The following is a 15,777-nucleotide window of genomic DNA, read 5'->3' on the forward strand; positions in this document are numbered from 1 at the left end:
TTATACTTTATTTTAAAATAATTAATTAGTCCAACATTACACAATAGCTCCTGCACTTTCAAATATAAATATATTCAAGACTTTTATCTGTTAAGTATCATATAGTTATGAATGAAATAAAGCATAATTTGGTGTATCATACTTTGTTTTTCATCACGATTGTAATCATGATCATTCCATCACTGTTACGGTGCAGTATTACTCTTGAAATACTTTTCAATGTATAACTGTTACAAAAAAAAGTTTGTTGAACATCAGACAGAGAGGGATAGCAAGTGCAACAATGTTTCTCATTGAAAGCGCCTGTGTCTCCTCTCACTGAAATATTACATGCTATAATGTTGATGAGAGTGTATACGTACAGTTACAAATTCACCAGTGCCATTTTGATGTCATAAAATGCCCTTAATTCCAACAATACTTTTGTATATATAACTAATGATTAAAAGACCTAGAGTAGGAACTTATTTGTGGGCTGTGTTTAGCAGAAAAACAGCATGAAGCTTGTATTAAATCCAGAAGAAACAATCCTCTGTGACCATGTGTACCTTGATTCATCAGTGTTGACTGTTCAGCTGATCTCAGGAATGATAACACAACAGGAGTGGTCTTGTTTGGAACGATAAGGTCTAGCATTTTTACAATATATTTCTGGCAGGTAAAAGAAAGAAAAAAAAAATCCTTTAACTTTTAGAAAAAAGACTCTTTGGAATGCTAACATGCAAGCCTTCGAAAAACATTTGATATTAACCACATGGTGAAAACAGGTGTGAGTGACTATACCTAAAACTGACCGTAAAACTCAGACCCAAGCATCATGCTCAGAAAGAAAACAGAGTGGATCGCTATGAGAATAGAAGTCCATCGTCAGAGAGTTACACTTATATCTATACAGTATGGCTATTTTGAGTTGTGGTTTCCCATGTGAAACCACTCGATGATGTTTGCAGTGGTTTTCAGACCAAAGATTTCATTTTAGACTTTCTCACACACTTTTAAAAATAAAGGTTACAAATATGATTTCTTACAGTGATGTCACAGAAGAAGCATTTTTCTTTTGTGTAATTGATGTTGAGGTTCTTCAACGAATTATGGCAATAAAGAACCTAAAGAAAGAGTGTATTTACCTATTTGCTGCTTTTTTAAAATATAATTTATTTTTGGTGTACTCCTAAACATTTTATCACCAACAGGGACTACTGCTCTTTACTGTATACCTGTAAACATTTTTGTTTCTATTTTAAGGGTTAAAAAGTTTCAAGTTCAAGTTTAAAGAAAAGTTCAAGTATTAAGTTCCATATAGAAATGGCATCACACAGCCTCTAACACGTTAAAGCCGAATGTGATGAATCTGATGACTCTTTCATGTTTTATGTTCATCTATGATTTCATCTCTTTTCAGTGAAACTGTGTAGACCTCTGGTCAGGGATGGTAATTTGCCTTAACTTGAATGTTTCTGTGAAAATTTCAACCCTGTGACTAAGGGGAATTTCGTTTTTAAATTTTGGTTGTCATTCATTTACAGTAAATCAAGTACTGTTACAACAAGAAAAAAAAAGTGTGAGTCAGGTAGCCATTAAGTATAAAGAAAAAACACAGTAAAGAATTTGATTACATTCTTAAAATATATAATAATAATTTAAATGTATTAGTATAATTCATTATACTGTGGATGATAGGTATTTCTGTTCATAGAAGAAATGCAGGGTCAATAGCTAAAGCACATGTCTTACAATTAACATTTACTGATATACAAGTTTTATATACTGCAGCCAGAGGAGAACACCTTGAGTAAGCGCACTATTTCATTTTCATTCTTTAGTAAAAAATAAAACTCTTTCTACAAGTACAGAAATAATGACATTTGCAAAAAATGTAGCAATTTTCTGTGAGAAATTTCAATATTTCTGTACTTTTCTTTTTACATTAGGTCCTTGAAAGTGAGCAGTTTTCTTTTGGTTGCTCAGTGAGGAATTTGAAGGGACTTCATGATTTTCCTATTGCAAGTGATAATTCCCATGACTCCAATATATGCATCTCATATTTAGTAATATCTATAATGTGATGGAAGCAAGATAATTTGTGTAACTAGAACAGCTTGCAATCTATCCTCAAGCCATCTTAATTCCACTTGAAGTACTTTTTCCCATGCGATTCACATGGCCCATAATGAATTTAGTTCCTTGTTTTTGCAAACAAAAGTGCATCAGGGGGTCTCATGATGTGACAGCCCCCTCGTCTTGTCAAAACTCACCTGTAAGTGGCTGGAGATCAGAAAAACTGCTATATTGCATGTATAGTAAATGGGTAGAAAGCATGCATCCCGGGTTCTGGATTACTCATCACATTGGAACGTGCCTGCTCGAAAATATAATAATTCCTGAAGCACATTTTTATACAGAAAACACAGGTACAACAAGAAGATTATACTAAGTTCTCTTAAACAAGAGTCAAGGTGAGTTTTGCTATTATGGACTTGGAAAATCTGTATTGTTTAGTTTTATGACCGAACTTGAACTGTTTGCAAGTGCAATTTCAAGTTTATGTGTCCACGGACTGCAAAGTCTGTCAGGTTGGTGATATACAGTAAACTGTTCTAGGAACAGCCAAACTGCTTACTCATTAATGAAAAACACTGGCAATGAAAGGGGGAAACTTTGGGCACACTCTCTGGCTTCAAATTGAAATATTCAACCTATTATAGAAAACCTATTATATATTAAGAACCTATTTCTAAGAGTGTATCTGTTTTAGTGATATGATTGTGGTTTAAGAGTTATATAGCTCAACAGAATTCCAATGATGTGTATCTTATATCATTACACTGAAAGAATCTAATCTGTGATCTTGTAAGTATTAATTTGTGGTCATGAGCTTATTGTGTTCAGATGTATAATTTATGATCAAACAAGACAGAAAAGCTGTCAGGTAACCACAAACACATAACAGAACAAGCGCAGACACATACACATACTTAAACACGAGCTTGTTTATGCACTGTGGGTTTACCTGTTGCTCTACTTTAGTTTTATAATTGATCTCTCACTCCACTATTCACAAATGCCTCATTATCCAGAGTGATTTCAGGGTGTAGAGGACCTAGAAAGTCTCCTGAAAGTGAACGAATGATAGGTGGACAGATCATTAGTGTTTTAAGGGTGTAATGATGACTATTATGCAGCAATAGTGCTGGAAAACATAGGTTTGAACAGGTGATAACAGCAGAGGTGCTGAAGGTGATCAATGAATACATCAGTGGATAGATGGACTAATCAGATGTGGCCTTTCACAGTAATCTTAGTAATAATTGAATTAAAATCCTACAAACACTATTACAGTACAGTACAGTATTGTAGCTGCTACCTTGAAGTAAATTTCAGGTTTAAACTTGTTGGCTTCAGATGTGATAAGAAGATTTGAAATCCAAGCTATTTTTTGATGAGGGGTGCTGGGATTGAACTTGAACTGAAAAAATCAGTGTGTTGATACAGGACAGACTATTTGACATGAGACGGTAAATTATAACAAGCGGTAAGTGTCGATTTGTTCTGAGCCCAAATTCTGACGTTTTGTTAGACTGCAACTGTATATGTTAATTTTAGTACCAATTCGTATGCTTGTAAACTAAATTCAGATGCAGTTTTCTGCATTTTTGTCTCTGGTTAACTGACTCAACACTCTTAAATATTCATTTTGCCTCGTTTTTGAGCACATTGGATTGAACAAAGAACCCTCTTTCTAGCAAAAAACACTTTGACTGTATAAAATTGAGTAGAGTTGCTGTTTGGTTCTTATCAGGGCACTTTATAGGTTGCTTAAATCAGTGCATTAGCGTCTGTGCTTTTTCTAAAATGCAAAATAAATGCTATTTTAATTAATGTCTTCTTTAAATCTAATTTTAAATCTTAATGTTATCATTTTCTTTTTCAGAAAGTGAGATGAGATCCAGATTGCAGAGTGCCTCACCCTCCACTAGATGTCAGTGTTACTCACGTTCAATCAAAAGTCTATACTAAACGGAAATTGCATAGTATATTATATGTACAGTATTTTTGCTATTTCATCTTTTTAATAATATTTTGATTATTATGGTATATACGCTGCATATAGCATTTATTTCATATTAAGCTATTTTGAATTTTACAATCAATAATTAAAAAAAAAAGATCAATAGTTTCATATATTTAGGGACAGAGCTAGATGAAGGGAAGTTGATTCAATGTGTTTGTGTGACTGTATTTCTGTGTGTTAAAGTCGAAAGGATTAACATACTAAAAAGATACATTTGAGAGTGAGAGAGTGAAACTGGTCGTGGGTTGTTTTGTTTTTAGGTGGCATGCAGAATAATCTAACCCTCAGCTCATCTGCCCTCGGCAGTGCAGGTTTTTACATTCATACTGCACTTTAACCTATTTTTAATTAGCAACACTCCAGTTTTAAGCTCTGGTTAAATCTTAAATTGCCCATAGCCTCATAAAACTGAAAAAGTAACTTCCCAATGTTGCCATTATGAAAATTCAAATGTAAAAAGTGTTTGAAATGTTTAAAAAACAAACAATAAGGGAATTTTCCTTTTTAAATTGTTGGGATGTTTTGAGTTTACCCTGAATGTTCTGAAACAAGCAGAAAAAAAAAATAGAAAAATGTTCAACTAAAATTTTTCAGAAAACATTCCATGAATGTGTTTTTAGAATGTTATTACTAGACAATTTTTAAAAAGTGCTCTATTATAGCTATTTGAAGAACTTTAATTCATAACTTAGAGACAACGTTCACAGAATATTAAATGTTAACTGGTACAGAAGACTGTTGACTGTTAAGTTTTACTTAAAAATGTGTACGATACGATTAAAACATTCCAATGTTGCCAAATGAATTTTATTTCTTTTTCGTGTCACATTCACAGCTGTTCCCCTATCACCACTGATGATGTGTTTGTGAAAGATGGCAATTTTATTGCGATTGGAAAATAAATTGTAGCAGCTAAGAAAGAGACAGAGCGACTGATTATATCCAAAAACACTGGCAAACATTTAATCAAAAATTTTTAAAGTTAAATACTGTATATAGTATTTGGAAAAGTTTTTAAAAGAAGTTAATACTTTACAGCAAGAACCTATTAAATTGATCCAAAGTTACAGTAAAAACATTTATACTGTCACAAATATTGTAACATTTATATAATTGTTATTGTGAATAATGTGTCTTGAGCAGCAGATATATATATATATATCACTTAATTTTTTTAGTAGAAATCTATTTGTTACAATAAGTTCTTATATAACAGATTCTGAAGATTCATTAAAGAGGGAGAAAAAGATGATCTCCAGCACAACTGAATCCACGATTACTGGTATATTCAGATAACGTCACTTACTGTATATTGTCTAATTAATAATAAAATCTTCCTTTCAATGACATACAATAAAATCATCATTTATGTGCTTTCAGCTTCCAGAGCATTAATGAAAGACAAGGCAGCATATGCAGGTAAATGTACAAAAGAAATTCAAATATTACAAAAACTGTCATCCACATCAGTTCATTCAGCAATGATTGCCTGGTCTGGATCTGTTTTTTGTTCATAGTCTCATATTCTAATGTCCCAACAGAGATCCGTAAAGATGAGTCTGACAGTGCAGGACTAGGGTTCTGTTCCTGCTGCTCGTGCTGGAAGTGGCTTCTAGGTCTTCTCCTTCTTCTGGGACTCCTCTGTGGTCTCATCATACTGGGTACATTATGTATCATGATAATATTTTAGACCAACTGATAGCTTGTACTTTGGCAGTTTACTTCAAAATGAACATTTCTCTTTTAGGTGAGGAGGTCCGGAAGCTGAAGGCTCGTGTGGATGCTATTGATGGTGGAGAAATCACAGTCTCTGCTCGAACCAGTCGTTTGTCTGTCTCCTCGGATGTGAACATCATTGATCCACTGGAGTCTTCATACGCTGAGCGCATCCTTGGTGTCCGTGCTGATAACACTATAAACCTGGAGTCAGCATCTGCTGCACAAGACCCTGTGGTTCTGGAGAGGACCATCCAACAGATCCTCAGATCCGAACTTCAGTCGGACACCATCAGAGGTGTTAATCATATATTCATGCTAAACATATGATAGAGTTATATAAACATTTATACATTTTTATGATTTCATTATAGCTTCACTTGCAACTTCACTTAAGGGTGAGAGAGGAGTGCCTGGGTCTAAAGGTAACACCTACAGATAAATACATTCAATAGATAAACCTGGAGAAATACTGAGTGAAAATGAGTGAATGCATTTTACACATACATTTTACTTCTATTCACGTCATTCTAGGTGACCAAGGACCCCCTGGAGTGAAAGGTATTGTATTCATAATAATATAACACCCAGATAAATAAACATCCATGATATAGCAATAGTATCACATAATATCAGAAATAGTTTACAGTATCACAATGGTATCACAATGATATCACAAAAATATTATAATATAAATGTTTTAGAACTATATCACAAATATCACATTGTCACACATTATCACAATAATGTCGAATAAAATCACAAGTATCAAAAATGTATCACAATAATGACACATCACCACAGCATCACTTAACATCACAAATATATAACAATATCACAGCAATATCACAAATGTATCAGTTATATCACAAATGTATCACAATTATATCACAAATATCTCACTGCTACACATTGTCACAACAGTGTCACATATAATCACAGGTATCACAAATTTATCACAATAATGTCACGTCACAACAGCATCACATAACATCACAAATATATCACAGCAATATCAAAAATGTATCAGTTATATCACAATTGTATAACAAATATATCACAAATATCACTTTGTCACACATCACAATAATGTCACATAAAATCACAAGTATCACAAATTTATCACAATAATGTCACATCACAACAGCATCACTTATATACACACACATATATCACAATATCACAGCAATATCACAAATGTACCAGTTATACCACAAATGTATCACAGTTATATCACAAATATCAATTTGTCACACATCATAATAATGTCACATAAAATCACAAGTATCACAAATTTATCACAATAATATCATAACAGCATCACATAACATTGCAAATATATCAGTGTCCCAGCAATATCACAAATGTATCAGTTACATCACAAATTTATCACAATTATTTCACAAATATCTCACTGTCACACATTGTCACAATAGTGTCACATATAATCACAAATTTATCACAATAATGTCACGTCACAACAGCATCACTTAACATCACAAATATATCACAGCAATATCAAAAATGTATCAGTTATATCACAATTGTATAACAAATATATCACAAATATCACTTTGTCACACATCACAATAATGTCACATAAAATCACAAGTATCACAAATTTATCACAATAATGTCACATCACAACAGCATCACTTATAAACACACACATATATCACAATATCACAGTAATATCACAAATGTACCAGTTATACCACAAATGTATCACAGTTATATCACAAATATCAATTTGTCACACATCATAATAATGTCACATAAAATCACAAGTATCACAAATTTATCACAATAATATCATAACAGCATCACATAACATTGCAAATATATCAGTGTCCCAGCAATATCACAAATGTATCAGTTACATCACAAATTTATCACAATTATTTCACAAATATCTCACTGTCACACATTGTCACAATAGTGTCACATATAATCACAAATTTATCACAATAATGTCACGTCACAACAGCATCACTTAACATCACAAATATATCACAGCAATATCAAAAATGTATCAGTTATATCACAATTGTATAACAAATATATCACAAATATCACTTTGTCACACATCACAATAATGTCACATAAAATCACAAGTATCACAAATTTATCACAATAATGTCACATCACAACAGCATCACTTATATACACACACATATATCACAATATCACAGCAATATCACAAATGTACCAGTTATACCACAAATGTATCACAGTTATATCACAAATATCAATTTGTCACACATCATAATAATGTCACATAAAATCACAAGTATCACAAATTTATCACAATAATATCATAACAGCATCACATAACATTGCAAATATATCAGTGTCCCAGCAATATCACAAATGTATCAGTTACATCACAAATTTATCACAATTATTTCACAAATATCTCACTGTCACACATTGTCACAATAGTGTCACATATAATCACAAATTTATCACAATAATGTCACGTCACAACAGCATCACTTAACATCACAAATATATCACAGCAATATCACAAATGTATCAGTTATATCACAATTGTATCACAATTATATCACAAATATCACTTTGTCACACATTACGATAATGTCACATAAAATCACAAGTATCATAAATTTATCACAATAATGTCACATCCCAACAGCATCACTTATATACACACACATATATCACAATATCACAGCAATATCACAAATGTATCAGTTATACCACAAATGTATCACAATTATATCACAAATATCACTTTGTCACACATCACAATAATGTCACATAAAATCACAAGTATCACAAATTTATCACAATAATATCATAACAGCATCACATAACATTGCAAATATATCACAGTGTCCCAGCAATATCACAGATGTATCAGTTATATCACAAATTTATCACAATTATATCACAAATATCTCACTGTCACACATTGTCACAACAGTGTCACATATAATCACAAATTTATCACAATAATGTCACGTCACAACAGCATCACTTAACATCACAAATATATCACAGCAATATCACAAATGTATCAGTTATATCACAAATGTATGACAATTATATCACATTGTCACAATAGTGTCACATAAAATCACAAGTATCACAAATATATCACAATAATGTCACATCACAACAGCATCACTTAACAACAAATATATCACAATATCACAGCAATATCACAAATGTATCACAACGTTACAACTATATTATAATGTCACAAATATTTTAAAATTACAATTTAAAATGTGACAGTGTTACAGGTGTCACATAATGATATAATTATATCACAAACCTATCACAATAATGTCACAGCACAGCAGCATCACAATAATATCACAAATATCACAATTTCACATTATCACACAACTGCGTCACATATCATGAATATATCACAATAATGGCACATTATCGCAACAATATCAAAATATCAGAAATGTATCACAACTATATCACAATAATGCCACATCACAATAGTATCATACAGCAAAAATATCACAGCAATGTCACACATGTATCAGTTAAATCCCAAATATATATGATATAATAAGAAATGTCATGAAAATGTTACAATAATATTACAAATAATTTTACAGGTGATACAGGGTTTCCTGGAATTCCAGGTAATTATTTTTTAATATCACAAAACATAACTATCCTTTACACTGACTGTATACTGCACACATACCTAAATATATTAATAAAGAATATAGATTTGATATGTACTTACAAGAAAAGCCTAAATTAATAAACTGAATTACTGAATGGCATACTTTTAGACCCTTCCAATATATAATGATTAGTATTTTTTCTAAAAAACAATGCATTTTCAAAGTAAAAAAAAAAAAAAAAAAAAAATATCTTACCTTCCCCAAACTTTTGGATGGTATTGTATGAACATTTTGAACACATATGGATTTAAAAAAGATGTATGTGTTGTATCATATGTATAATATATAATTTTTATATACTCCAAGGACCACCAGGTTTGATTTCATTTGTTCTCAGCTGCATATGAAACAAAACATATCTAGCTTTTTTATGAAACTGCAGACACTGACAGGTTAACCTTAATTGTTTTATTAAAATTTATTTTATTACATTACATTACTCTAGGTTTGCCAGGTACTCCAGGGCAGCCAGGAGCGAAAGGTATTATTATTATTATTATTATTATTATTTCAATTCAGTTCTATTTAATACCATGCCATTATGACTGAAGTTTAGTGAGGTAGAAATTTTTATGATGTATATATATATATATATATTTACACACATAATTATCATATTATACATGATGTTGTCTCTTTAGGTGAGCCCGGAAGAGTCATTTCTGCAGGTGAGGGAACACAAATGATAATTTGTTAGTAATAATAATAATAATCAGCCTCATTTGATGGTGACAACATTCATAATTATTTCTTATTTCTGGTCACTCCTGACAGGCGCTAATACTAACACTGTGGGTGTACCTGGACCCCCTGGACCTCCTGGAGCTCCCGGTCCTTCCGGACCACCTGGACTATCAGGTGTCATGAAGTTCATCATGGATTATCTCAAATGCATTTAATATGAAATGAAAAGTATCAGTTAAACTGCAGTATGTTCATGCTAATATTGCTAACATTTTCTTTTTCTTTTAAACCTCAGGTCCTATTGGTCCTCCTGGTTCACCTGGTAAAATGATTTTTTTCTATAAAACAAAGACTGAAATCAGAAAGTTTTAGTCTCCTGACATTTCAATCTCTGTAGGTTCAAAGGGAGATAAAGGAGACAGAGGAGAAGATGGGAAGCCTGGAGTCTCTGAGATTGCAGGGAGTGAGTGTGATCACAAATCTATATTATAAATATATATATATCAATAATTAATTAATTCATTCTCATTTAATCTAAATTGAACAGAGAAAGCTGCTTCTGAACCTGGTCCTCCTGGCCCACCCGGACCGCCTGGGAATGATGGAAAACCAGGTACATAGTTCCTGAATTTAGTTCAGTCTGACTTTATTATCTCCAAGTGGCATTTCTGTACTGTTATGGTATTAATTTTTTATTTAAAATATTTTCCAACAGGTATTGGTCATCCTGGTCCTCCTGGTAAAAAAGGTGAACCGGGAAGCTTTGTACCCACTTCAGGTATACTTTAATTCACTGTATGTATACTGTATTGAGATCTTAAATAATGGTATGAAAGTGATCTGACTGTGTTTTTTGTGATCAATCAGAAACCTTCTTTGCTGGACCGCCTGGGCCTCCTGGACCTATTGGACCAAAAGGATCAAAAGGTAGATCCAAAACATCTTTTTTTTCCCCCTGGAAACAACTGGAGCCTGTGAATTTTAATATTAAATTATGTTCTCTGTTCAGGTGATATTGGCCGTCAAGGTTTCCCTGGTAAGACCGACACAACCTATCACACATACAGTATATAATAATCATTCTGACATTTTTGAATTACATGCAAATTCTCTTTGATCTTTCTTTACTCAAGGACAGCCTGGACTAACTGGAGAACCTGGAATCGGTTAGTGATTCAAAAAAATAAAAATATATGTATTAGGGGTGTAACGGTACGTACCTCGGTTTTAAATTCACGGTTCGGTTCATTTTCGGTACAGTAAGGGAAAGAAATGCAAACAGTAAACTGCAGGTTGTTTATTACAATACAGTTTTTTTTAAATACTTTTTAATAAAATATATATAAAATAAAAAAAGAATAAGAAATAAAATACAGCTGCAAAGTTCTCCACTAAATAAAATACTCTCAGACTCAAACCAATATCATATAATAAAATATAATGAAAAATAGAAATAAATAACTATGATTACAGTGCAGCATTAGCAATCCCAGCTTGTAGGCCTGCTTCACCAAAACCGTGCTTTGCCTGCTGCTGTAGGTGACAGGGGGACCGCCGACAGACCAGGCTCTTGTCTTCATGACAACAATATTCTAATACTTCATGTTGAGCATAAATATAAAGCCTACTGATAAAGGACACCGTCAACAGTATTGACTGCAAAATAGACTAAGTTTGACGAGTGCAATATTTGAAAATCGATAATTATTAATTTATTTTTTAAATTACATTTATATCTGAATTTATGTCAACCTATAGATTTTCAAACATCAAAGTGTCATGAATTAATATGTATTTGTGTACAAAATGACATAAACATATTTTCCTATTCTATTTTGCCTGGAAACGCTTCCAACACGTGCGCGTGTCGCATGAAAAATAGGCGTCGGTTCTATTTCCAGCATGCACGCATTTTCCGCGCGACTCGAGCCGCGCCTGAGAAGCGCATCTCACTCAGGCAGTCTGCCTGTATATAATTAATTAATATATATAATTTTTTTTACCCTGAATCCAGGTATTCCAGGACAGCCAGGGCCACCGGGACCACGTGGAGAACAAGATCCTGAGGGTCCACCAGGACCACAGGGACCTTCAGGACTAATGGGTCCCATGGGGCCAGAAGGTCCAAAAGGTATAATGGAAAAAATCTATCTGTTAAAAAAAAAAAAAAAACTCCAGTTAGCATAAAACATTTCTACATAGATTTTTGCTATCCCTTTTGTATGAACCGTTTTGTTTAAGATTCTGGTTTCAGAGGTCTGCCGGGACCTCAAGGAGCACAGGGAAGAGCCGGAGGACTAGTGTCTTATGCTCTTAACGAAAACCAACAGCAATTCCGTGCAGAGCCTCAGGAGTATATCAAAAGTAAGAAGAGTGTTTTGCTAACTGTATTTCATCTTAAGTCTTGCTCATCGGTGGCTTGTTTATCAGATGAGAATAACTGAGCTGAATAATTACATTACATTACATTCTTCTGTAGAGCTGCTTCAAATTAATTTCATAATTGATGCATTTCACAACATCGACCCTATTACTGTACCTGTTGACTTCCCTGGATAACCACACCATTGTTAGCTGCTTATAGCTGAATTCAACTTGTTTTGTAAATCGAACTGATTCAACAGTGACAGTAAGACTAGTATTGACTTTTTAGAGCTGCTTAAAAAGCATAAATTAAAATTTTGTCTCATATTTGATGACGTTTGCATGATTGACTTTCTGTTTAATGCTGTGAAGCGGCTTTGAGAAGATCTGTATTGTATAACGTGCTGTATAAGTAAATGTGTCTTGACATTTGCAGGTCACCCAAGCGCTGATGAGAATTTGGATTACGCAGATATCGCGACGAAGGTTTTAGATTACATTAAGTGTAAGTAATACTATATGTGGCAGTCATTTAAATAGCACTGAAAAGTACAAGATATGGGCAGAAACAGATGTAGGATTTCTTTGTTGAGCCTTGTATGTTTGCATTTTTCCACAGCTCAAGGCCTGTTACGAGGCCAAGGTGGTTTTATAGGAATTCCAGGTCCACGAGGTCTACAAGGATTCCCTGGACCCTCTGGACCCTCTGGACCATCTGGACCCCGTGGAGCCCGTGGACTGCCTGGAAGTGATGGATTACCTGGACTCCCTGGAACTCCAGGAATCAGTGTAGACTTTTCTCCCTCCAATATGACAGCGATCATGGACTACATCAGAGGCAAGATGGAACTTGTTCAAAAAAATGTAAATAATCTTACATATTTACTATGCATGGTTTTAATTACCACTGACTGTTTCTACAGAAAACCATATGATTGGACAACCAGGTATACCGGGACAGAAAGGGGAGAATGGATATCAGGGACTTCCTGGACCAACAGGAGCGAAAGGTACATATCATATGCCCATATGACTTTCATGTCAGGGTCAGCAAAGCAAGCAAACTTAGTTACCTTCAGTATCTGTGTGATGATAGTAGGAAGTGACATGTCATGACTTAACAGAGACAAATCTATACAATTTACATAAAAAATCCACTAAAAAAATTGGTTTATGCTTTACTGACGTAGACCTCTAGCTCAGATAATAAACATTTTATATCTTTAACAAAAAAACAAGCTTCTCATTTCTGCTTTTAAAGCTTTCAGCCCCTTGCCCTGTTCATTTTCAAATATAGAAAATGATTTCACATGGCAAATGAGAGCATTACAGCTGCCGTCAATAAACCTTACATGTTATGAACCATATAAAGCATATGTTTAAGGTTTGATAAGTAAATTTCTAAGGCCTTTGAATGATCAACATGATTGTACACAGTCTGCTACTTACCTTCTGCCATCGGATTGATAATTTACACTTTTTTTTGTAAGTAAAACGCCTTTTAGTATAATTGTAAAAATGTCCCTATTAAAAGATTGTGGTTCACATGTATTTGTGTTGTATTTATGTTCACATGTATATATGTCTTATTTTTCACATGTACTGTATATATATATGTCTTATTTTTATTAAGTACATATAAGAAAAACTTTTAGATTATTAGTCATATTTCAAGATGAGCACTTGCTGGACTAAAGCAACTTTTTTTTTGTTGTTGTTGTTGAAAAAACCGTGGTAAAATGCATCAAATTTGACACATTAGTCTTTGGCCAAAGTTTATTTTTAATCTGTCAAATCATCATTGTATTAACTTTGATCCCTCAAAATAAAAGAGTTTTGATTGTAAAACTAAGCATTTCAAACAGTATATGCATAATTAAGGGATATAGAGTGACTACTGATATTTATGTGCATTTATGAAATGCAAGTAGTCTGTAATAAAGATCTCACTGATATACATTACAAAATCTCTAAATTTCATCATACCTTTTGTTTGTATAAACATCAGCAACTGCATAACTGTTCAAATCTCCTCTATCTTGTTTCATGTTTTGACTTGTAATTTCACTCCATGCAGGTGACAGAGGATCCATAGGTCCACCAGGCTTCACAGGCCAACCAGGAATGAAAGGACAAAAGGGAGAGAAGGGTATGTATTTGTTTACAAAATACATGAATGATCATAACCTTTTTTTTTTTTCATGATAATGTCCAAACAACCTTTTCTTTCCTGCAGGCGAGGCCTCATTTCTCACTCGCAGGAGGAAGAGGAGCACCGTCATTTAGCTAGTGTGCCTAAAACATGTACATATTTACTCTATTCTATTCTTCTTTCTTTCTTGCTTGCTTTAGACCAATTTATTACAAAAGCTAAATATATTCACATTGAATTAACAAGCATCACATGATCAAATTCACCTTTATGATGGCAGTTTTAATGAAATTTAGTTTTGCTAATGTTTTGATTTTCTTGCATGAATGCAAAATGGGATTGAACAATTGGGGATGTGCTTTATATTCTGCTTTTTGTCATTTATGCTGTTAAAATGCTTTCATTAGACTCAAAAGTGGCTTAACATTTAAATTGAGCATAAAGATTAATAGATTTTTTTTATTTTGGCTTGCAGGATATTTACAGATATGTTCATAAACAGAGACACTTGAAAAGAGACCCAGATCACTGAACTATTCACCACAAATGTTTTAATCACAGCAGCTTCCTATAATCACAATGCTTTGATCTTTGACACAAACAGTACATACAACTGCTGACTTCACCTCACAAGTTTATAATGCCAAAAAAAAAAAAAAAAATCAAATGCAAAGAGGTATCATGAATGCTTTATCAGAAGGTGCACAGCACTCTCTGTACAGTCAGATACATTTTGTCTTTTCACAGATTTGAAATATTGTTTTGTTCAGTTTTTACAAAGTACTGCACAAATGTAAACGCAGAAAACATTTTGAACTGTATGTTAACAGTTGAGATGAAAAGAAAACTTTTACTACAAAAATGTTCTACATGTGTATACAAGAATAAAATAACATCTGTCTGATTAATGTACGGTTCACAGGGTACATCATATTCTAGACAATTTTACAGAAAACTACACTAATGTATTGTAGAGGTGTCTGGGTGAACTAAAACGCATGTAATCGCAAAACCATTTGTTTCTTTTTCATAAGTAGTATGGACAGTATGAAGAGATTGAGATCTCTTGCTTTGAAGTTCACAGAAATATGTTGAGATGATTTAATTAGTCT

At 33.1% G+C, this 15,777-nt stretch overlaps 1 protein-coding gene and 2 long non-coding RNA genes across 3 annotated transcripts; all 3 read left to right on the forward strand.

The window, feature by feature from the left end:
• The first annotated feature begins 5,998 nt into the window (after positions 1 to 5,998).
• Positions 5,999 to 6,368, forward strand: LOC113044129 (uncharacterized). Its single transcript, XR_003275851.1, has 3 exons — positions 5,999 to 6,086; positions 6,163 to 6,213; positions 6,323 to 6,368. It is a non-coding gene; the product is annotated as an uncharacterized LOC113044129 (long non-coding RNA).
• Positions 6,369 to 10,709: 4,341 nt separating this feature from the next.
• Positions 10,710 to 11,065, forward strand: LOC113044128 (uncharacterized). Its single transcript, XR_003275850.1, has 3 exons — positions 10,710 to 10,762; positions 10,865 to 10,927; positions 11,017 to 11,065. It is a non-coding gene; the product is annotated as an uncharacterized LOC113044128 (long non-coding RNA).
• Positions 11,066 to 12,258: 1,193 nt separating this feature from the next.
• On the forward strand, positions 12,259 to 14,799 carry LOC113043951 (collagen alpha-1(XIII) chain-like). The gene is made up of 7 exons (XM_026203504.1): positions 12,259 to 12,280; positions 12,391 to 12,513; positions 12,950 to 13,018; positions 13,133 to 13,351; positions 13,437 to 13,523; positions 14,591 to 14,662; positions 14,750 to 14,799. The coding sequence occupies exons 1-7, from the start codon at positions 12,259 to 12,261 to the stop codon at positions 14,797 to 14,799; spliced, it is 642 nt and encodes a 213-aa protein (XP_026059289.1).
• Positions 14,800 to 15,777: the final 978 nt, after the last annotated feature.

This window comes from Carassius auratus, chromosome 26 (assembly GCF_003368295.1).
Source record: "Carassius auratus strain Wakin chromosome 26, ASM336829v1, whole genome shotgun sequence".
NCBI classification, from domain to species: Eukaryota; Metazoa; Chordata; class Actinopteri; order Cypriniformes; family Cyprinidae; genus Carassius; species Carassius auratus.